The sequence below is a fragment of the Elephantulus edwardii genome, unplaced genomic scaffold (genome assembly GCF_000299155.1).
Source record: "Elephantulus edwardii isolate Elephantulus edwardi_28Jun2011 unplaced genomic scaffold, EleEdw1.0 scaffold00090, whole genome shotgun sequence".
In the NCBI taxonomy this organism is placed as follows: Eukaryota; Metazoa; Chordata; class Mammalia; order Macroscelidea; family Macroscelididae; genus Elephantulus; species Elephantulus edwardii.
In genome coordinates, this window is record NW_006399840.1 from 712,000 (window position 1) to 736,130 (window position 24,131).

Sequence of the window (24,131 nt, forward strand, 5' to 3'; positions counted from 1 at the left end):
ATAGTCAATGAAGCACAGACATTCTTCTGGTATTCTCTGCTTTCTGCCAAGATCCATCTAACATTAGCTATAATATCCCTACTACCACGACCTCTTCTAAATCCAGCCTGCACATCTGGCAGTTCTCTGTTGACACATTGTTCCAAATGTTTTTGGATAATTTTCAGCAAAATCTTGCTTTCATGTGATATCAATGATATTGTTCGATAATTTCTGTACTCCGTTGGGCCACCTTTCTTTGGGATGGGAACAAATACCGATTTTTTCCAGTCAGTCGGCCAGCTGGCTGTCCTCCAGATTTCTTGGCACAACTTAGCACATCCAGGGCAGTGTCTGTTTGTTGAAATATGTCAATCGGTATGCCATCAACTCCTGGAGCATTGTTTTTTGCCAATTCCTTCAGAGCAATTTGAACTTCCTCCTTCATCACCATAGGCTCTTGCTCATATATAATTTCATGAAATTCTTCTGTGTAAGTCAATTCCTTCTGACACAGGGGCTCTATGTATTCCTTCCATCTTCTCTTGATACTTCCTGGATCATTTAACATTCTACCCAAAGTCTTAAGTATTGCCACTGTGGCTTGAATTTGTTTTTCAGCTCCTTCAGCTTAAGAAACACTCAGTGAGTTCAGCCCTTTGGATTTTCTGACTCCAGCTCTCTGCACATTTCATTATAGTATCTTGCTTTGTCGTCCCAGGCTGCCTTTTTAAATTTTCTGCTTAGCTCTTCGATTTCTTGGTTTCTTCCTTTAGCTTTGGCTTCTTGGCGCTCTAATGCAATATTCAGAGTCTCATCTGACATCCATCTTGCTCTTTTCTTCTTCTTTAGCCTTTGTAATGATCTTTTGCATTCTTCATGGACGATTTTCTTGATATCCTCCCAGAGCTCATTTGGTCTACACTCATTGGTGCTCAAGGCCTCAAACCTGTTCCTGAGATGGTTTTGAAATTCGAGTGGGATAGACTTAAGGTCAAATTGTGGTGCCCGTGGACTTGATTTAATTTTCCTCAACTTCAGCTTGAACTTACATATGAGTAGGGTCATACAATTTGATGGGTTGTGGGAGGGGTGGGTAAAGGAAATGGGAAAGCTCTGGCGTGAAAAACAATGTATAGGAACTTTGAAAGTAAACCAGTACAAAATAAAAATTTTATTTAAGCAAAAGCCCCTACAGACCAAGAAACTGTTATCCAAACAAAGCAAAGGAACACTTTAAAGTTTAAAATCAGGAAAGATGTGCCTCAGCGTTGTATCTTTTCTTCATATTTATTTAATCTGTATGCTAGGCAAATCATTCAAGAAGCTGGACTCTATGGAGAAGAATGTGGCATCAGGATTGGAGGAAGACTCATCAACAGCCTGCATTAGGCAGATGACACCAACTTTCTTTGTTGAAAATGAGGTGAACTTGAAACACTTGCTGCAAGAGATCAAAGACTACAGCCTTCAATACAGATTACATCTCAATATTAACAAAACAAAAATCTACACCAGCAGACCAATAGCCAACATCATGACAGATGGAGAAAAGACTGAATTTATGAACAACTGTATTTCACTTGGATCCACAATCAATGCCCATGGTAACTGCAGTCAAAAAATGAAAAGAAGTGCTGCATTGGGGAAATTTGCTGTCAAAGATCTCTCCAAAGTGCTCAAGAGTAATAATGTTAGTTTAAAGACTAAGGTGTATCTGATTCAAGTCAAGGTATTTTTTGCTACTTCCTATGCATCTAAAATGAATAAGATGACAGGAGAAGAATGAATGCCTTTGAATATATGTTGAAGAAAAGTACTTAGTATCTCATGGACTGCCAGAACAAGTCAGTCCATCTTGGAGGAGGTGCAAACAGGGTTCTTAGAGACAAGAATGGTAAAACATCGTCTCACATACTTCGGGCATGTTGTTAGGAAGGGCCAGGCCTTGGAAGAAGATATGCTGGCTAGGAAGAGAGGAAGAGCTTCGACAAGATGAACTGCTGCAGTGGCTGTAACAAGAGGCTAGAACTTATGAGAGACAATCAATAGGGCAAGGTTGAGACCCCTTGTTCATGGGGCTGGAAGGCTGAGCACCTCTGTTTGTCGGTAACTGTTGTTGTGGTATACCATCTAGTCAGAACTGACTCACAGCTGACCCTCCAGCGGGTTTTCAGAGGCAGTTAATCATCCAGGAGGAGAATGTTCATCTTTCTCCCACAGAACTGTTGGAATTCTAATCACGACCCTTTGGGGTGGCAGTGCAACTCCTTACCACTAAGCCATGAGAGCTCCCTATCCCAATAACTACTACAGTATATCTAAGAAGTGCTCAACAAATACCTTAGGGGAAATTAATAACCAGTCATCCAAATGTTTACATACTTAAAGCTAAAGTACATTAAGGTGGCAGTACAGGAAGTTTTTGTCCTCTTGATAAATAAAGAAAATAATCACATTCAAAAAAATCACAATCTAAGTTAGATAATGACTAGAAACCTTAGAAAGGTAAAATTCATTCTATTTCAAAGTTGTTGTTGTATGACATCAAGTTGTACCTGGCCCATAACTAACCTTCCGGTAGGCTCTTCAGAAGCAGAAAATTCCAAGGGAGGAGATTGCCCATTCTCCTCCAATGGCGTGGGTGGTACATTCAAACCATGCGCCTTTGGGATTGCAGCACAGTTTCTTATCACTAGGCCACCAGAGCTCCCTATTTCAAAGTTATTTCCCTATAAAAACTTTGGTGAACCTGTCACACAAAGGTGAATCAAGGCAAATCTCCCTTCTCATCAGAAAATTGGTGTCAATCACAAATGTGTTGCTCGTGCACTGAGTATTCCAATACTAAAATTCTAATACTGGACCAATATGCCAGTTGCTAAGGTGTGAACGAGTGTGTATCTCTCACTGAGCACTGAGCGCTGTGCTGTAGGAGCTCTCCAACAGGTGAACAGATGGAATGTCTTCTGGTCATCTTTCAAACTCATTTTCTGCCTCCCCTGGTGGTTTATAATGAGATGAGTTCTTCTTTTGACCTCAATTTTTCATGCCATTTACTGTCAAAGGGAAACGATCTAAACATGGAAAGGGCAATCAATACAAAAGACATGACGATAAAACAATGAAGCTGCTTCTACAAGATCCAAACACCATCTGCCTTGGCACTTTATAGTTGTAGCCCATAAACTATGCCAACAATAAAAAGAATAACTTTTAAAAAACTGAAGCCAAAAATGTTGCCTAAAAGTAGACAGAAAGTAAACTAGCTGCCCATGAAATGTCCCCATTCAAATAAAACAGTTTATAAAACTATACACCCTACTGTGAAATTCACATTCAATTAGAAGGGCAGATCTCTGATCAGCCTCAAAGAACAAAATGCAAGGCCAGCCAACCCAATCTCCATATGAATACTCCAAATGCCACTTCAACTTTCTAAGACAAGCACATCATTTGTCCACAGCTGACTACTCCAAGCTGATATACTTAGAATGAATACTCTTCTCATCTTTTCCCTTATAAGGCAGATATCTATGAAGAAAGCCTCTGGCCTTTTATTATTATTTAGTTCTCTTAAGGGTCTTTCCTTTGAAGTTTTCTTTTACGATGACGCTTTAAAGCAGTGGTAGCCTAGGGGGACAACAAAGTCACACTACTGAACAGAGATTTTTAATATTTCAAAGTAAGGCAAACTCTAATTAACAATTAATGAGGGGGAAAAATTAACAGGAGAAGAATTCTGATCCAAAAGGGGAAAAATATGGAACACAATTTCAAAATTTCATGAAATCCAGATTTTCTGCAGCCATTAAGGCTGTAAGAAACTGCAAAACTATTACACTGAGATAATCTTTAACCCTTAAAAACAAAAGCATCCTCTGATGTCTTCTTTTTTTTCTTTTTTTATTTTTTTTAATAATTTTAATGAACATTTACAGAGAATTTGGATTTCCATTCATTCATTGCTGCACTTCTCTACCCGCCCAGCCCTCTCCCCACCTGACATCTTCTTTAAACCAAGCAGTAACTACCGAACTCACAGCATCCAAGCTGTCCCAACTCAGGGACACACTGGATTTCTGACCTGTTACCAATAGTGTAGTGGTTGTCAACATTCGCCTCACACTGGATTTCTGAAGCTGTCAATCCTAACAGGAGACTGCTCATCTTTCTGCCAGGGAGCTGCTGGTGATTCAAACCGCTGGAAGTGATGGTCTTTTGATTTGTAATGGGTCATGCTACAGACTGTGCCACCAGGGCTAAACAAAACTCTGAATAGCTTAATTAGTAAATAGAGAATATCTGCCTAGCTAGAGTATTGCACTCTGTTAAAGAACTATCTATATGTGATCAAACTAACCACAACATTTAAAAGGTTGGGGGAGGAAAGCTTAGGGCTCAATGAGTTGTTTGGGATATTTTTTAAATTTTGGGGGTTTTTTTATTATTATTTTTTGTGCATGTACTGTCAAATCAGATCTGACTGATACAGGAGGAAACTGTCCCTCCTTCTCCAGCAGAGCATCTGGTGGTTTGAAATGTCAGTGAGTTTATTTTTATGGGAGAGAAGGATGATTTTAATGGAGAAAGAGTGGGATAGTGGTTGTACAGCTGGAAAAATGCATTTGATGCCACTGAATTGTACCTACAGAAATTACTGAGTTGGTGTATTTCTGCTGTTATATTTTCAACACCAGTAAAATCTAATTTTAAAAACAAGAAGATTTAATTGTGCAAATATGAAAGGATTAAAAAGCAAGCTTCCTCCACTGTCAACATCACTTTGTACTAATTGTGTAGGTACAATTCAGTGACGTTGACTGCCTTTTTTCAGCTATATAATAATAATATTAAGTCGGGCAGCAGTCAATAAATACAGTGTGGTTGCATTAACTATTTGATTAATAATTTACAAATTATTTAGCTCATCATTGGTATCCCAATTAGAAACTGGAAATAAACAATTTAACAATTAGAAGAATTATTAATGAATTGAATCCTGGTCAAGTAAAGGTTAACTGGAAACTTCAAAATTCTATTAGGGCTTCATTACTGATGGCAACTAAACTAGAAAGTGAATGGTAACTAGATATTATGTATCTATTGGTGTATATTGTTGTTGTTGTGTATGACTGTGTCAGCACTGACTCCAGTGAGTTTTCAGAAGCACTTAAACTGCACAGTAAGAAATGGCCCATCTTTCTCCCAGGGAGAAGCAGGTGGATTCAAACCTCGTGCCTTCAGGATTGTAGTATAGTTCCTTACCAAAAGAGCTCCCTCTTGATGGATATGTTGTTGTTGTTGTTGTTGTTACTGTTGACTGCTGTCACATCAAGCAGGAGTCATAGTGACCCTATGAACAAAAGGCCTGAAGCCTTTCTATAATTATCACTTCTCAAAGTTCATAGAGTTTCCAGAGTCATATGGTTTAGGAAGTGGATGCCACTCCTGCTTCCTAATCTGTCTTAAACTGGGAGCTCCACCAAACACTGTCCACCATGGGTAATCGTTATGGCATTTGACACCCCAGTGGCACAAGGTTCAGCATCACAGCAACCCCAGGTTACCTCAGTGCTGTATATTGACAGAGAGTGCTGTACCCCTTAGAAGAATGTTCCTCCAAAATATAATAACAACTGACTTTTAAATACAAAGGCCCTCCTTGAGGTCTTGTTGACTCTAAGCAAGAGGCTTAAATAAAAAACAACCAATATAGTATGTTGTTGTTGTTGTTATGTGCCATTGAGGAGCCTATGCTGTATAGCGACCCTATGCGCAGCAGCTTTGAACCCTACCCTGTCCCAAGCCTGTCTCACTGACTCTGACACACCAACCCCCATTGACCCAGTTACTGTATCAATCCATCTCATCCTGGTCTTCCTCTCCTGAGCTGTCCCTTCACCCTTCCAAGCATGATGTCCTTCTCCAAAGATTGGTTCCTCCTGGCCACATGCCCTAAGTATGTAAGACGGAACTTCAAAATGCTAGCCTCCAGGGAGAGACTTGGTTTCACCCTCTGCAAGACAGACCTATTTGTTTTCTTGGCAGCCCATAGCATGTTCAAGACTCTTCTCCAGCACTATCTAGATTGTAGGGAGCTCTGGAAGCTTAGTGGCAAGAAGCTACGCTATAATCCCAAGGGCACGTGGTTCAAATCCACCAGGTGCTCTGTAGGAGAAGGATGGGCAATCTCTTCCTAGGTGATTTACTGTCTCTGAAAACCAGCTGGAGGAAAGCTACGGAGTTGGTTCCAAAGGGATGCCACACAGCAACATCGAGAATGTACACTTGCCAAAACATTCAAACCTGAATCAGATCAAGTCTCTAGACCTAATTACCAGTTTACAAGAAATACAGGGGACAAGCACCAGTAAAAATGCAAATTATGAGATATAAACAACTTTCAACAGGAAAGATACAGAGAAAAAAATGAGGAAGAAACTATTACAAGAGTATTAAAATATAACCAAGCAATGCAGCTCTAACAGAATTTTTAAGAAACCCATTAAATGTACACATGATTAATCAAGGACAATTAAGATTTTATTTTATTTATTTTACTTTACTTTATTTTACTATTTTATTTCATTTCATTTCATTTTATGTGTACACCATCAAATCAGAGCTGACTGGTACAGGAGGAGATTGTCCCTCTTTCTCCAGCAGAGAATCTGGTGGATTTGAACCGTGCACCTCTAGGAGAGGAAGACCGTTGATGAGATGGATCGATTCTGTGAGTAGAGTGGTGGGAATGAGTGTGTTTGAGACGGCGAGGTCGGCACAGGATAGAACGGCATTTAGGGCTCTTGTACATAGGGTTGCTATGAGTTGCAGGCAACCCGATGGCACATAACCACCACCACCTCTGGGATTGCCATGCAGCTTCTTGCCACTAGGCCACCAAACTCCCTGCAATATTACATTTTTATTATATTAAGGAGATAATGCTCAATTTTGGGGTATAATAATGGAATTATGAGGTTTAGGCTCTTGTTTCTGTTATGCAAAAGGTCACTGGTTTACACCCCCAGGAACTCTGAGGGAGGCACACTGGGAACTCTGCTTCCACAGAGATTCACAGCCTTGGAAATCCTCCTATGTCATTGAACTGTTGTGATCGTGGTGGGTCTGGTTTGGAGGGATGATTATAATGATGATGATTAGCTTTAAAATAACCAGTATTTTGGGAGGCAGGCTGAAGGAGCCGATAACTTTTGATACCTCATTATACTATTCTCTGTATTTTTGAGTCTGATGTATTCCAGCACAAAAAGTGGTAATAAATAAAGTGGGTAACAAAACCAAAATTTCATATGTAAAAGCCAAAGTTCATGTTAGATTTATCATGGATATTTACAGTAGGAGACTGTAGCAAAGTTCCAAAATCTGCATGATATTAGGATGCTAATAGATTGCCATGGTATTATTGCCAGAGTACTCCTTGAATGTAAACCCCAAGAAAATGTTGCTGGTGTACACCTAAAGTTTAGGTTCTACCATGTGATAAGACTAGCAAAACAGGAGTCCAGGGTTTTCTGTGGAAGCAAGGAAAGTGGTTTATAACCAAAAAAAATTTAAAACTACTTTGCAAAGCAGTTTTACTTTGCAAAGGGAGGCATACAGGGACCAAGTGACCAAGTAGTCACTTGACTGCAAAGGGAGGCCCATGACGCAATGAACAGAAGAATTTCTAGAGCTTAACTATGCTGTCAACCTAAAGGCACAAGGTTTAAATTCACCAGCTGCTCTGCAGGAAATAGATGGGCACTCTCCTCCTGTGCAATTTACTGCTGCTGAAAACATGCTGGAGGCCCAGCTATAGATCAGTTTCTATTTGACAGTACATAACAAAAACATAAAGGTGAGAAGGAATTCCATGTTTATTCCTAAGAGAAAATAAGGAATTCCGGGAAATGGCCATATCTGGACGTCTCCAGAGTACTGAGTAACAATGATGTCAATCTAGAAACTAAGGCATGCCTGATCCAGGTCATGGTCTTTGCAATTATTTGCTAAGCATCTGAGAGCTGGACAATGACTAAGGATGATAGAAAAATTGATGACTTTGAGTTATGGTCCTGGAAAGAGTGAACATACCATGAACTGTCAAGAGAAAAAACAGCTCTGTCCTAGAGAGGGTGAAACCACGTTTCTCCTTGGAGGCAAGGATTCTGACACCCTATCTCACATAATTTGGACATGTTGCCAAGAGGGACCAGTCCTTGGAGAAGGAAAGATAGAGGATCAGCAAAGGAAAGGAAGACCCTGGATGAGATGGATTGACACAATAACTGGGGTAAGGAGGGTAGATGGGTCAGAGATATGGAGAATGGCTCAGGCAGCATAGTGTAGGATTCAGAACTGTTGTTTCTAGGACCACTATGAGTGGCAGTCAACTCAACGGCACATAACAACCACCATCATAATTAACTGTACAAGCAGCTGGTTCTCCAAAGATGGACACTGCTGAAAAGGCTTTGGGATCAAGAGACAGCACTTATTTTGGGAGGGTACACATGCACTATGTAGCAAGGTCCTTGGGTTCAATTCTCCTGTCTGATAGATATCTTTATTTCTTTCTAGTAAAGGGAAAGTCAGTTCTTGGTCATGAGTGGTGTGTCTGCTCTAGGGTTGCTTTAAACTTTGCTTTGGACCACATTTTCACAAAGTTATAGCAAGCAAAGCCTTCTCACATGGGAGGGGTAGCACTCACTGGATGTTTATGGATAGCAGAGTTTAAGGCAATTACAGTGTATGAGGAGGAACAGAGCTGAGGGGTAACCTCTATACATTCTTCATAAAACTGTCACTTCCCTCAAAATTTACTTAACCTGGCTACAGTCTAAAATCTACAACATAATAATATTTGTAAGGCTTAATAAATCTTTTTTAAATTAATTTTTAAAAAAAGAAAGAAAGAAACACATTCACAGACAAAAAAAAAAGGGGGGGAAATCACCACAGATTGAGCAAGTTTTCATTTATCACTCAGGCGCTTTAATGACCTAAACTTATTTATGCTAAAATGAACCACTAAAGATTTATTTAAGATCCCAAACCGCCATCTCCCACCAGCCTAGAGAAGGTATAAATATGATCACTTTCATCCATAAACAGGGATGAGAACAGTCACAGAGTCTGATTTATACAGTACCTCCCTTGCCCCAAGAGCCAGAACTAGAGCAGAAGATCACTAGGTATTTCATCTCTATTATCAATGGTAACAGGCTTCCAGGAAAACTAGATGCCCCAAAATTTGAACATATTTTATAGAATTTTTTTAAATTTTATTTTATTCGTGTGTGTGTGTGTGTGTACCATCAAATCAGATCTGACTGGTACAGGAGGAGATTGTCCCTCCTTCTCCAGCAAAGCATCTGTTGGATTCAAACCACGCACCTCTGGGATTGCAGTACAGCTTCTTGCCACTAGGACACCAGAGCTCTAGAGATTTTTTTTTTAAATTAGATATAACAAGACAAAGATAGACAAGCAAACCCATCTCAGTAGGGAAAAGCCATCAATGATAATGCCTACAGAGTTGCACTGATTCTTGGCTGCTTTCATTTCTAATATTCTGCGCTGTTTTAAGTGGAGCTATGTTTCTAGGAAGGAAGAAGGTCATGACTGAGATACTATAATATGGCTAATAAAAGTTTCCAGGATTAGTTCTGGGAATCTCTCCACTGCCTCGCCGCAACATGGTGGTCAGAGCTATGTATGACCCATAGATCCATAAAGGGCACAGCCAGGCAAGTAACCGCTCCTCCTGAAGCTGGTCTGGTGGCTGGGATTATGAACTACATTTCCCTTGAGGACAAAGCAGAAAGGCAGAAATGAATAAAGAAGAAACTCATCTGAGCCCATGTTAAAAATCTCAAGGAGTTAAAGCTCCAACTGCAGACCTTAGCTTTCCATAAACCAAGTCTTCTGGATTTTAAGTTCTAATACAGTAAGTCTGGCTACAAGCCCTAAACTTTCATTTTGTTTCTAAAATGCATCAACTGCTAAGTAACATTAAAAAAAGAGTGCCTGACACAGAGTACGCATTCAATAAAAGAACACAAAAGAAAGGTGTCTTAGTACTAAATATGTCATGCCCAGAGGGTGGGGGCACAGTGCAGAAGAAGGCCTGGGATGAGATGGACTGACACAGTAACTGTGACAATGGGGGTAGGAGAGAGGGCAGGGTTCAGAGCTATTGTACATCCAGTCACTGCAAGTTACAGGCCACCCGATGGCACAAAACAACAAACAAACTCCCTTTCACTGCTCCCCAAAGGCATCTTCCAGTGAAAAGTACTAATGACCAGGAAATAGGCCAAGTCGGAACTGGAGAGTAAAATCATCTAAACTAGCTAATCATATCATCAGTAAGAAGGATATAAACTCCCTGGCCACAGTGTCAAGTTTAATATCCTAAAATATTCTTATCATCAATAATGAAATCACTTGAACTAATCAGAAATCCACTTTTCAGAAGCCATATATTTCAAGCCCTAATTAACAGTCACAATCATACTGATTTCCTTTTTTGCAAAAGTTAACATAAAGACTAACTTAAGATACCCTTACCAAGGGAAAAACTTTCATATTACCTCCAGGAAATTCTTTGACCACATCTCTACTGAAATTGTGGGGTTTTTTTCCCAAGACTGTTACTAATCTTTGTATTTTCTTACCTCTTCCTTCATGCTGATGGCTTCAATTCTAACCTGTATGCTATTATCCAAGTCTGCATTAGTGCTGACTCACACAGACCCTCTGACAAGTTCCCAAGGATTTCTAACAGTTGTGTGTGTCACAGAATTTTAGAATGTGAAAGAACCTTCAAACAACTGAACTTCATTCTGTCATCTGAAATAGGAGAAAATGAAAGCCTAGATAAGGAGGAGGTGGCTAGCCTGGACTCATGCAGATGCTTCCAGGACATTCCTACTTGGATGTCTTCAGAGCCTGTCAGTCCAACGTTGGACTCGGTCCTATTTTTATCTGAATGGCACGATTCTTTCAGACTCACAGGCTAGAAGTGTATTATACTTTTTCCTCGTGTCCATTCTCTCTGCTGGTCCTTTCATCTCTATACCTCTATTCATTCTGAAATCCAACTGTAGCTCCATGTTCCTAAAATACTGCTTTGGCTAGACAACTCTGATTGAATAAACCCACAGAAGTTCTTTCTCTACTAAGACTTCATCACACCTCTTTGGTCTGATGTTCAATATTTAATGCCCTAAGGGATGTCATTCCATGTCCAACTTTACCACTCCAATTATATATTGAACATTAAAAATCACCAGCCCCATCCTCTTCCTTGGCCCACATCACTCTACCATCCTGGACTGCCTGCTTTTGTCCTTCGTTCAAGGATATCCTTGCTGTGGGTCACAGAATTCAGCACTCTAATAAAAGTAAAAGCTTTTTAACTGTCGGTCTCCAAACCAGACTGTGAGTTCCACGAGGGCAGAAACAGTGCCTACCAACAAATACACATGTTAACAAGGACTTTCAAACTACTATTATACAATCAATATGAATTGTTAAGAACCTAATAAAACCTCTAAAAAAGAAAAATGTATTAGAGTACATGCAACTGATGATACTTTATCCAAATGTCAAAAACTATAAAGCTTAATTGATGATACAGGAAAAGAACACAAAAAAAGTCAAGGGGAGGAGGGGGGAATCAGCCAAAAAAAGTATATAGTGCTAAATTTGCAAATATATTGACATATACATACAAATATATTCAAAGTGTCCCTAGGTGACACAAACTTTGTAGTTGACTGTTAACCCAAAGTGGGAGATCGAACCTACCCCATAGCACCACAGAAGGCAAGGCCTGAAGATTCGCTCCCACTAATACTACAGCCTACAAAATCCTAGTCACCAGGAGTCAGAATCAACTCAACCACAACCAGAAACAGCAGGAACTAAACGTAACATCTATTTCTTTTTTGAAATCTAGAAAAGTAGATCTTAAAATTATGTTTACCTCCATGCAATTTGAATATAGGTCATTTTCTGCCTTCTCTCTGTACTTTGACTTCCTAATAATTTTATAATGAAAAACAGTCTCTTTCTCATTGTCCTCACATAGGAACTGACTCACGCTGGGCTCTGGCTGTGACCACCTAGGAAGGGACTGCCCATCTTTCTCCTACGGAGCTGCTAGGATACAACCAACCAGATGGAGGTACATTTTGGGTAACAGCACAACTCCCTAACGAGGAGGGCATTAGAGCTCCCTGAGGTGTGATATGGAGAAGGCTAATCGCCTCTCATACAATTTATGGCCTCTGAAAATCCTCTGGAGGGTCAGCTATAAGCCAGTTCTGATTTGGCGGTACATAACAATAGTATAATAGTGGACTAAGACTACTGATTCTGAGCTGAAATAAATTTTACTTCTGCCACTTAGTAACTACGTTACTTTTGCTAATGTCAGTTTCCTCTTCTGAAAAATCCCAACAACAAAACTACCTACCTCATGAGGTTGTTTTTAATATTATTTATAAATGACATAAAGAAAAAGATATTAAAAGTACTTATAACAGCTACTGGCTAAAAGTAAATACTATATAAGTAGCAGCTGCCATTATTAGTGGAGTTCTTCTGGGGTGCAAACGATTAACACAATTGCCTGTTGGGGGGAGGGAATGTTAAGTGATTCACGTTCACGCCGAGGTACCCAGGACTCTCCTATATTGCTCGTTGGAATAAAAACTGCTAAGAACCCACCAATTCTTCCAAAGGAGAAAGATGAAGACGAGGCAGTGTTCTCCCTTAAAGATCCACAGCTGTGGAAACCCCAGGGGGCAGTTCGAGTCTATCCTGGAGTCATCATGAATCAGAATGGACTCAATGGCAACAGGTTTAGTCTGGTTATAAACCCAAAGTCACTGCCATCGAGTCAATCCTAGCCCACAGCAATTTTCCATTAGGTTTCCAAGGCTACACATCCTTATAGGAGGAGACTGTCCATTTTCCCCCTGCGGGGTCACTAGTGAATTTGAACCACACATCTTTCGGTTAGCAGCTCAATGAGTAGTGCTCTCGTAACACGGATGTGAATCGGTAAGCGGTCTGCTGTGAGCTGGGGACAGCAGAGTGACGCTGTTGGTGGCACTGCTGGCTGTCTTTGGTTGGCTCTGATTCATGACACCCCCTTGGACAACAGAAGGAAATGTTGCCCACTTCCGCCCGTCTTCAGCATCATTAATATGCTTAATGCCTTGTGTATTTTGAGTGACTTTCAACGTATGATAATTAACTTATAGCTAATATTTTGTTACGATTTCTTTGGCTAAGTTTTGGAAGTAGATGGTCTACTTTCTCCCTAGTTTATCTTGGTTTGGAAGCTACACTGAAGCCTGACTTTCATTGGTGACCCTGCTGGCATAGCTTTCAGCACCACAGCAGCACATAAGCCACCACTGTACAACAGACTGGCAGACAGGCGATGGTGGTACTATTCCACATCTTGACTGTGGTAAGAGTTACACAAAAGTTAGTATTTGTCAAAACTTATAGAATTCTACATGAAAAAAGGGTGAATTTTACTATATATGAGATATGTTGTTGATTATCTTCGAGTAGAGCACGACTCATAGTGACCCTATGAATAAAAGGCCTGAAGCCTTTCTATAACTATCAACATTTATCAAAGTTCATAGAGTTTCCAGAGACATGCTGTTTAGGAAGTGCATGCCACTCCTGCTTCCAAACCTGTCTTAAACTGGGAACTCCAGCAAATGCTGTCCACCATGGTAACAAGAATGCTTTAAAAATTTGAAATCTGTAGGGATTTAATTTTAATTTACCAACAAGACCTATTCAATCTTCTACATTTAGCAAGACTATCCATAATGACACCTTGTTTGTTTTAGAATACTTATTCTATAATCACAAATAGTGGCACATAACCACTCAGCAGAACTTTCAGAATGGAGAAGGAAAACAATTGGCTAAAGAATAAGTAAAGGTTATTTGAATGTGTTCTTCAAATAAAAACCATTAACTACAAAATGACTGTCACTAAGTGAATGCAAACAAAATAGCATAATTATTTAAAAAAGCATAGTCCGCCTATGAGGTCCATTATGGAAACTTGGGACGAATACTCAGAAGGCAAGAAGCCAGGTGCCCAACATAGTCTGATGCATCACATTAACCAATCTTAAGAGGTAAGCTTCTAAAATGACCCGGGATGACCGCCCTAGCTCCACAATAATGAAGAACCCAACAGGATTTTCTGAATGTCGTATCTCAACACAAAACAGGATTCATCAATAAAATGTTAAGTCACGGTCTCTTCACAGGTGCAAGTTTTTAGATACATAAGTAATGAACCAAAGAAAAAGCTTAACACAAGGTTGCACACAGAAATAACTTTTTATGCTGCCACCTTGCCCTCTGACTTTTTAACGACTTCTGTATCACTCTGTCCTGCTGTGTGCATCTGTCTTTATTTTCAACTCTCTTCCAGGGATATACTCAAACTCATGGCCAGCAAGTCTGAACTGACTCAACCGACTCTTCAGCAGGTTCTCAGAGGCTGTAAATCACAGAGAAGGAAGGAGACTGACTGTTGGAGCCACTAATAGATTTGAACCACCAGAGAGACTTTGGGTTAGCAGCAGAAGTCCCCACACACTACGCTACCAGAGCTACCTTGTAGGGAAATGTTACGTGCCATCAAGTCAACTGCAACTCATAACAACCCTATGCACAACAGCTCTGAACCCTGCTTTATCCTGAGCCAGCCTCACTGTCTCTGACACCCCTGCTCCCATGACCCCAATCACCTTGTCAGTCCATCTTACCCAGAGTCTCTCTCCTGTGCTGACCCTCCACCTTGCCAAGTATGATGTCCTTCTCCAAGGTCTGGCCCCTCTTGACAACATGCCAAAAGTATGTGAGACAGAGCTTCAAAATCCTTGCCTCCAAAGAGAAACTTGGTTGCACCCTCTTCAGGACTGACCTGATTGTTCTCTTGGCAGTTCAATACTCTTTTCCAGTACCAAAATTCAAAGACATTCACTCTTCTTCTGTCATCCCTACACACTGTCCAGCTCTCTGATGTATATAGCATGTTAATGCAAAGACTATGGCCAGGATCAAGTGCACCTTAGTTCCTAGACTGACATCATTGCTCTTCATCAGCATTCGGGAGAGGTATCTGACAGCAGACTTTCCTAATGCAATTTGTCTTTTGATTTCTTGATGGGTGACAAGAGTGATGATTGTGTATCTAAGCAAAATGAAATTATTAATAATCTCAGTCTTCTCCATCTATCACGACGCTGCCAATTGGCCCAGTGGAGAGAATCTTTGTTTTCTTGATGTTAAGCTGCAATCTATATTGAAGACTGAAGTCCTTGACTTTCTGCAGCAAATGTTTCAGGTCCTACTCAGTTTCTACAAGCAAGGTTCTATCAGTGGCATAACAAGTTGTTGAAGAGTCTTCCTCCAATCCTGATGCCACATTCCTCCTCATAAAGTCCAGCTTCCCAAATGATCTGTTGTGCATACAGATTGAAAAGGATAGAGAAAAAAACACATCCCTGACACACTCCGTTTTTTTTTCTTTTGAACCACACAGCATATGCTTGCTTTATTCTGACAGGTTCTTCCTAGTCTAAGTGCAGGTTTCACATGAGCACAAACTAGTGTTCTGGGATTCCCATTCTTCTCAAGGTTAGCCACAATTTATTGCGATCCACAGTCAATAAAACACAAATAGACATTCTTTTGGTACTCCCTGCTTTCTGCCAAGATACATCTGACATTGGCAATAATGTCCCTAGTGCCAAGGCCTTTTGTAAACTCAGCTTGTGTTTCTGGTAGTTTGCAGTCTATGTACTGTTGACCATTTTCATCTGAGGCAGGCTTGGAATAAAAGAATAACTTCAAGTTAAATGCCAGCCTGGGCTGACACCAAAGGTCCAAACTTGGACCCCGAGACCATTACAAAGCCTATCTGAATTTCTGAGTCAAGGACAGAAGCATTCTAGTCTCCCATGTATCAGTCCACATGAAGACTGATCATACAAGATTTAAGTGGGGAGAAAGCAGTATTGTCCAGTACATTCAGCAGGGACAGATACACACATTAATATATTTGAAATTAATAACAAAGCATTTCTCTTAGCAAATTCCCGGAAAACATCCTTTGTGAAAATAGACATTTGTCTCTTACAATAGCCTAATAATTTAGTAGGTATAGCTCCTAGAGAGCTCTAGTGGTCTAGTGGTAAGGAGCTGTCCTGCCAACCCTAAAACACACGGTTTGAATCCTCCAGCTGCTCCTCAGGAGAAAGATAGGCCATCTCCTCTCATGCGATTTATTGCCTCTGAAAACTCGCTGGAGGGTCAGCTACGAATTGCTTCTAACTCATCAGTACCTAATAACAACAACAGTTCCTAAGGGAACTCTAGGGGGGTTAGTCCATGGAAGGCTGCACTTCTGATCCAAAGGCCACACCTCCCTGGCGGTTGCAGCCCACCAGAGGCTCTGAGGGAGACAGACAGTCTCCTCCAGTGTGATCTGCAGCCTTGGAAATCTGCTGGAGGGTCAGCTATGAGTCAGAACCAACTCAACAGACAAAAGAGAATGAGAGAGAAGAAGAGACGGCTGAGAGCTTGTTATCTAGACCAAGATCAGAATGCTGAAGATAATAGTACAGATGCTAATAAACAACTTTATAAATATTTTTAAAATAAATTGTTTAAAGTATCCATCGATACAGAATTTTTTTTTAAATTGGGATTGTAATGAGTGTTCACAGAAAAGATGGATTTTCATTCATTTATGGGGTTGTTCATTTTCCTCCCCTGCCCAGTTCATTTCAAAATAAACAAATATTCATTCATTATTAACCCACACTTCCTGCCTTATAATGTATATACACATAAATGAAACAGGAAATCCTTTGAAAGCTGTTTTTCATTGAGGACCCCAGGATACCAAGCATATACACCAAATCATAATTCATTCACCCAAATCTAGTTAGTCTACATCAGTTTCTAAGGCTTTCATCAGTTGTTCGGACCTTTGAGTTATTTATCCCAGTCTATTTCAAGGATTATTAATAGGCCCCCTGGAGCTTGTTATCTTTGACTCAAGCACCTCGTGGCCTAAGCAAAGGCTGCCAAGAAAGAAATGTCCCTAAGTCAAAAGTAGCGCCAAGGCACCACAACTGACGTGCAAATCATCTACTGTGACCTTGAAGGTGAAAGCGGAAAAGGATTGCCCCAATATCAACTGGAGATTTCTTCCAGGATGCCACAATGATGATAGAATCTGACAGTCAAATGTCAATGCAAAACAAAATAGCAAAAGAAAGCAATTATCCAGATGATTCCTATTACACTGTATAGGAGATGGGTTTTTTAAAAAAAATTCAGGTAATTGTCCAATCCACCCCTGTATAGCAGAAGAACCAGTCATAAAATAGATGGGTTACCTATTGGCAGCTCCAGTCTCATATTTTGAAAACAACCAAATTTTAGGTATCTTACCAATTAGTCTAATCATGGAGAAACATATTGTAACTCTGTAAAACATATTTTACCAAGGAACTTGTAAAAGAATTCCTGAATAAAAAACTCCTCTCCTTTGATTCTGAAACATAGTTTCTCAACAGGATGGGATAACCTCAAATCTTTGAGCAGCTTTATCTTTGGCTGACTTTGTCAACTGTGTTTTAGTGTTAACTACTTAAGCAATCCAATTTACTGCCAGTCCTAAAGGAGAAGGGGCAGAGATGCTGAAATGAATTTGCAGACTTGGAAAAAAAAAAGAAGATAACAAAGATCCCATAGCCGTCATCCCCTCCTTCTCCTATTTCAAGAGATCACTTAATGTGAAGAACATAGTAATGAGAGAAGTTTTATTTCACAGCCTGAGTGGTGGGGATGAAAGAAGGAAAAGTATCAAAGAGGTCAAGCTCAGGAGAAGCAATGAGACAACAGTTACCTGGTACAGGATATGTACCATGAGTGGTCTCAAAGCAGATGCTTTTCTCAGGGCATAATTAAAATGCTCATGGTAAAAAACCAGACCTCCAGGAGTCCAGGGGCAAAAAGTTGTGATTCAATTCTGAAGGTACATCGTTCAAATCCACCAGCTACTCTGTGGGAAAAGGATGGGCAATCTCTTCCCATGCGATTAAATGCCTCTGAAAATCCGTTGGAAGTTCAGCTATGGATCGGTTCCGACTCAATGGTACACAACAACAACAACATAATAAAAATGCAGATTGGCAGAGGCACCTTAAAGAAACAGAGTTACAGATATGCTTTAAGAAAACTGCTTCCATCAAAAAGTAATTCAATAAAGGGACACTACAAAGTTATACTATGCAAATTCTCTCTGCTGTACAGTGGAGAACTGTACAGTTTTCTGAATCATTTCATATAGCCACCTGTTACACAGCATGATAAAATTAAATTCTATGGACTATTAAGTTATTTTCTCCAGGACCCAGATCTCAATCTCCTCCACATCCCAAAAACATCTGAAAAGTAAGAATTCACCTTCCCAAAGGTGTAGAAACAATGTGAAGTAATAAACGTGGCTGACTTAGTGTCCATCCCACTTTATATTCTGCCGCTTTTTCAATGGGCTCTAGCACTCCAGCAGTGCCATGAAGAAAGATCTCAGCTGCCAACCAAAAGGTGGGCACTTAGAACCAACCAGATGCTCCAAAGAAGAGAGATGAGGCAGGTTGCATCTGTAGAGCTGTGAAGGCCTGCAAACTCCAGGCAGTCTGCTGTGTCCTTCAGGACTCAACCGCAGTTGGTTTGCTTTGATTTTGGTTAAAGAGCTCTGAGGGTCCCTGGGTGCCTATAGCAGTTTGCTACTGGTAACTATGTTGGGTGCTGGGTGGTTTAAACCCACCCAGTGGCCTCACAGAAGGCAGGCCTGCGAGCTACTTTCCAAATACATTAAGGCCAAGAAAACATTATGGAGCAGTTTTACTCTGTCACCCACGGGGCTATCACCAGTCGGCATTGACTCAAGGGCAACAAGTTCTACAGTTTCTGGATCTTAAATCTAAAAAGTCTGTCTAAATGCAAATTCTCTCCTTTTCAATCTTGCAACAAGTAGCAATTACTGAGCTTCCATTTTCTCATCTGTAAATAGAAATAATACTACCTGGTACATCTACTCTTTTTATTTATTTTTTTTTCTGGATCACCTACTTTAAATGTTCATTTATGAGACACTCATGAAACAGGGTATATGAAATTATTTTTTAAACAGCAAAGTAATATAAAAAATGTTGCTACCTTACAAGGGGCACTGCTCTGAGCAGAAAATTTCTTTATCTAAATAGAGTTAACAGAAAAGTTTCCTCCATCTGAAAGAAAGGGGCTGCAAGCATGGTGAAGGGTAATTTTAAGCTCTTGGCTAATATATTAGGAAAGTGGCTTGCCTTGAAGTTGAATCATTATTTAGAAGTGGATCCCTATGCCAACACATTCACATCACACAGAAAGCAGAAGAAAAATTAGAAGGATAAAGAGTGGGTGTCCAGCTCTGAGCTTACCAAAATAACTGATGAAGTTCCACTTAGGGAGGTGGAGTTAAGTTATGACAGTCAGTATAAACAGATTATTGTTGCATAAGGAGATAGAAAGTAAGGTGTTATAATCAAGCACAGAGCTATGAGATCATCCACAATCCATATCATATTGATATAGATATATAACCCTTAAAAAAAACACAACACAAAACCAAAACAACCCCATCACTACCAAGGTGATTTCAATTCAATGCATATTACATATCCTTAAGGCATGTGGTTTCTAGAGAGCTTTAAAAACAGGGGCGGTAGGGAAATAAAAAGTTATTGCATAAGTATCAAAAAACCATAAAGAAATCCAGAGGGAGGTCAACACGGCAGGGAAGGAAGAAAAGACACCACAACAATGAGCTCAGGGCTGCTCCATAAGGCACTGAGCCTGAAGAAGACACAAACTGGCTGGAAAGCACCATAAATAAGCAAAAAAGAAAGTGTGGTTTCAAAAGATCTCCTTGTCCTGACACAATTTATTCTTGAAGCGATCAAACTTATAAATGGGGATACGCCAATGGAAAACGGCATTTTCTGAAAGGGCATCAGACAAATGACATTGACTGTGCATATAAGTGACACGGTTTACAGCCACATCAAGGAGAGCATAAAGATTCCTAATCTAAAGGGAGAACACCAGGGACCAAATCTCCAGTAACCATGACAACTTAAGTAGGTGGAGGGAAATACAAACACTGACCAGGCAGCTGCTGGTTGACACTATTCCTTGAGGTACGGACCCAGGGGTCTGTAGCAGAGGAAGCTTAACTCAAATGAAACTGACTAGTCCAATGGGGCAGTGTCCATGCAGGAGGCTCGGGAGTGACACTCATTCTTTCCATGGTGTCAAAGGTTCATCTGTTAAGCGGCTGGAAGCCTAGAAGACCAAGAAAGGAGTTACCTGGTGCAGGGCTGTCAAGCCGTCCACGTTGACGGTGTTGATGTCAGCGCCCCGAGCCAGCAGCTTTTTCACCTCGTCTGTGTCCCCGCTAGAGCAGGCGGCCAGAAAGACAGCACCATCCTCGAAGCGGACCTTGGGGCTCCCGCGACGAGTCTGAGGCTGCCGTCCCGAACCTCGCCGCTCAGCTGGCTCCTGCTCGGTCAGAGAGCCCCGCCAACGCCGAAGCTGCTCAGCCCGCCGCATTCGCGCTGACTCTGCCCGCTTCCCGCCCAGATGCTCGAGCTCCGCCATTGCTCTGGCCTCAGCAGCTGCTGCTGAAACTATCCCTACTAGACTGCTGTTGCTGATCCTGTTGCCTCTGTCGCCACCCTCACCGCGCTTCAGCCAGGAGGAGAAGGCGGAGACCGCCGCACCGCCATCTTTACTCCTCCCGCTGCTAGCACCGCCTGCACGCTCCTTTTACTTCAATATGCAGGCGCTGCCCGGGCCCCGGGTCATCACGGAACTTGTAGTCAAAATTGCCCCTTAGGGCGTACTATCATCTTAACGGAACTACAAATCCCTGGATGCATCAGTAAAGAGGCAAGGACTGACAGTTCTCTACATCCCCACAGGGTCACCATTGCCCTAAAGCTGGACCGGTGTCCCACACTGGCGTCAGTCGCTTCTCACAAGCCTTTTGGGAGTTGTAGTTTTTGCTATGTAGTTTTTTATGACCACTACTAATTTTAGTCCCTAAATTATCATATTATTCCTGTGACTGGAAAAGGACTAGTACTTAACTCTATTTTCTAGTGAAGAAGATAAAGATAAAATACCTGAAAACTCAAATCCATGTTCTGATTCTGCATTTATTAAATGTAAATATGCACTTGGAAGGAGCATATATGCACATACAATAGGACACATCACACATAACTATTTTCAACATGAAGTTTATTCTAGGCCCAGTAAACAACTTTAAAAAGATGTATCAAAGTACTATGGAAGGAGCATAAGCTTTGAATTAAAAATCTATGAATGCACATTTTTGTGAATCAAATGAGAAAATAAGCGTGGATTTCTAATACTATCACTGGTATATATATTGGCTTGAAATAAATATTCATTTCTCTTTCCTCCCCTCACCTCTTATAAACTTTGTTGTTGTTTATCATCAAATCAGAACAGACCCATAGCTGACTCTCCAGTGTGTTTTTAAGAGAGTAAATTGCATGGGAGGAGAACATCCATCCTTCTCCTGCGGAGCAGCTCACGGATTTGAACTCGGTGCCTTGGGACTGAAGTGCAGTTTCTAACCACAAGGACACCAGAGATCCACATGGATTTTAAATTCTCAGAAGACAAAATGGTTATCTTGTCTTCCATGATTTCAAAGACGCAGAAAGATATTGTGGAGCAAACTAAGCTCAAATGGCAACAAGTAAAATAGTTTCCTATTCACCATGAGTTTAGTTAAAACCTGCCTGTCCTATTGATTTAAAACTTACCATATCTACCAGGGCATTGTTTTCAGGTGCTGTCTGCCCAGCCAGCTCCAACTCCTAGTGTCCCCTTACGACAGACCAAAATTCTGCCTAATCCTGCATCCTTCTCACAATCTTTGCTGTACTTAAGTCACTATGTCAATCCATCTTATTGAGAGTTTTCCTCTTTTGCTTTTTCTCTGATCCTCCACTTTACTAGGCATGATGTCTGTTTCCAGGAATTGGCCCCTGGTAATGACATGTGTAAAGGAGCAAGGGCCATATGAGGAGGGCCATGTCTGACTTTACTGACTTCAAAGGGGAACTGTCCCTGTGAAAAGCATCAATAACACGAAACCAATTCCCATGAGGTCCCATACTTCATTCTACTCATCTCAACACCAACCTTACTACTTTGCTGAGTCCAAAATCCAGTGTGATAGCTCACAGACCACACAGAACCATGTTAGGGAGCTCAAATTCTTATAATCCAGGTTAGTAACAGAATAGAGTCAAGATGGTTCTCCAAATGTGCTCACAGACACCTCAGCCTTGAGCCTCCTGGGTTAGGGCCAGTGTTCTGCCCCAAGTTCTCAGTACAGCCAATATTGGTTCCCCCTGCCCCTCAGTCTTAGCCAGTGCTACAAAGTTCGCAGTCCTACAAATTATGGCCCCTCACCTCCAAATGTCCAACAAACTTGGGCAACATTTCTTAACTTAGGTTCCAATGGTGTAGTGGTCCAAAGGTCTTATCACATGTCAGGTCTCTAGTTAAGTCATGGCTACTCTTTCCTGCTGGTGAGGTTTCTTTGCTGGTGGCTGGTGGTAAGGAAGTCTCTCTTTCTTCTTCACTGGTGGGGGAAGAGCTAAGATCTATGACTAGAGATGTTCAATTTATTGACGAGCCTAGCCTATCCCCTTGTAGACTGAGACTCTGCAATGATGAGATAGCCAATCCCCTTGTGGATAACACCTGTTATTCGCATAGTCTCATCCATGTACATGGTCAGGTCAGATTGTCCAAGAAAGCCAGATTGAAAGATAAACTCTACAACGTGATTAAGTAAATCAGATGAAGTCTCTGACAATTCTCTCCACCAAAGAGCATTCTAGTTACACTTCGTCCAGTACAGATTTATCTGGAGTTTTAGCAGTCTATGGTATATTCAATATTCTTCACCAGAACTATAATTTAAAGACATTGAAATTCCTCTTTAGTCCTCTTTGTTATTCAATGTTCACGTGCATGAGGAAATTAAAAATTTCATGAGTTGGGTTAAGGGTCCTTTCTTCTCAAAGTGATATCATTTCATTTTGACGCTTTAAGAAGGTCCTGGACAGAAGATTTGCCCATTTCAAAATGTCATTTGATTTCTTGACTGTGGTGCCCAAGGGTGTTAATTGTGGATAAAAGTAAAATGAAATCCTTAACAACTTCAATCTTTTCTCCATTTATCATCATGCTGTTTATTGGTACAATTGTGAGGACTTTTGTTTACTTAAATTATGATATGATCTAAATTGCAGGTGATAGCCTCTAAGTTTCATCAGGAAGTGAGTGTCCTTCCTTTCCTTCAAACAAGATTGTATCATCTGCATAGCACCATAGTTAATGAGACTTCCTCCAATCCTGATAGCACATTTTTCTCCATAATGTCAGCCTTAGCCCTGGATGTTATCTATGATGAAAGAGAACATATAAAATTACTATGTTCTTTAAACTTTTCTATCTGAAAATTTTTATTTAAAAAAGCCTATTCTGTCTCACAGGGAACTCTGGTGGCCTAGGGGTAAGAAGCTGTGCTGCAATCCTGAAGACATGTGGTTCGAATCCACCACCTGCTCCATGGGAGAAGGATGGGCAATCTCCTATTGTGCAATTAACTGCCTCTGACAACCCATTGGAGGGGCAGCTATGGGTCAATTCTAATTCAACAGCAAACAACAACAACATTTTTCTCATAGCAGCCCTATAGATAAACTGTCCCATGAAGTTTCCAAGATTATAGATTTTTACAAAAGCAGACTGTGCTGTTTTTTTCCATGGAGTGTCTGTGTGTTCAAACTGCCAACCCTGCAGTTAGCAGCCGAGCACTTAACCATCATGTTGTTGTTGTTGTTGTTGTTGTTGTTGTTGTTGTTGTTAGGTGCCATCAAGTCATAAACGACTCATAGCGAACCTATGAATGAAAAGGCCTG

The 24,131-nt window shown here is 40.7% G+C and overlaps 1 protein-coding gene across 1 annotated transcript in view; it reads right to left on the reverse strand.

Annotated features, from left to right (window-relative positions):
• PPP1R12B (protein phosphatase 1, regulatory subunit 12B) overlaps positions 1-20,894 on the reverse strand; it is a 143,891-nt gene extending 122,997 nt beyond the window's left edge. The window contains exon 1 of the mRNA XM_006890533.1: positions 20,467-20,894. Within this exon, the coding sequence (XP_006890595.1) occupies positions 20,467-20,757 (291 nt within the window). The 5' untranslated portion in view covers positions 20,758-20,894. The remainder of the gene's footprint in view (positions 1-20,466) is intronic.
• Between the last annotated feature and the right edge of the window lie 3,237 nt (positions 20,895-24,131).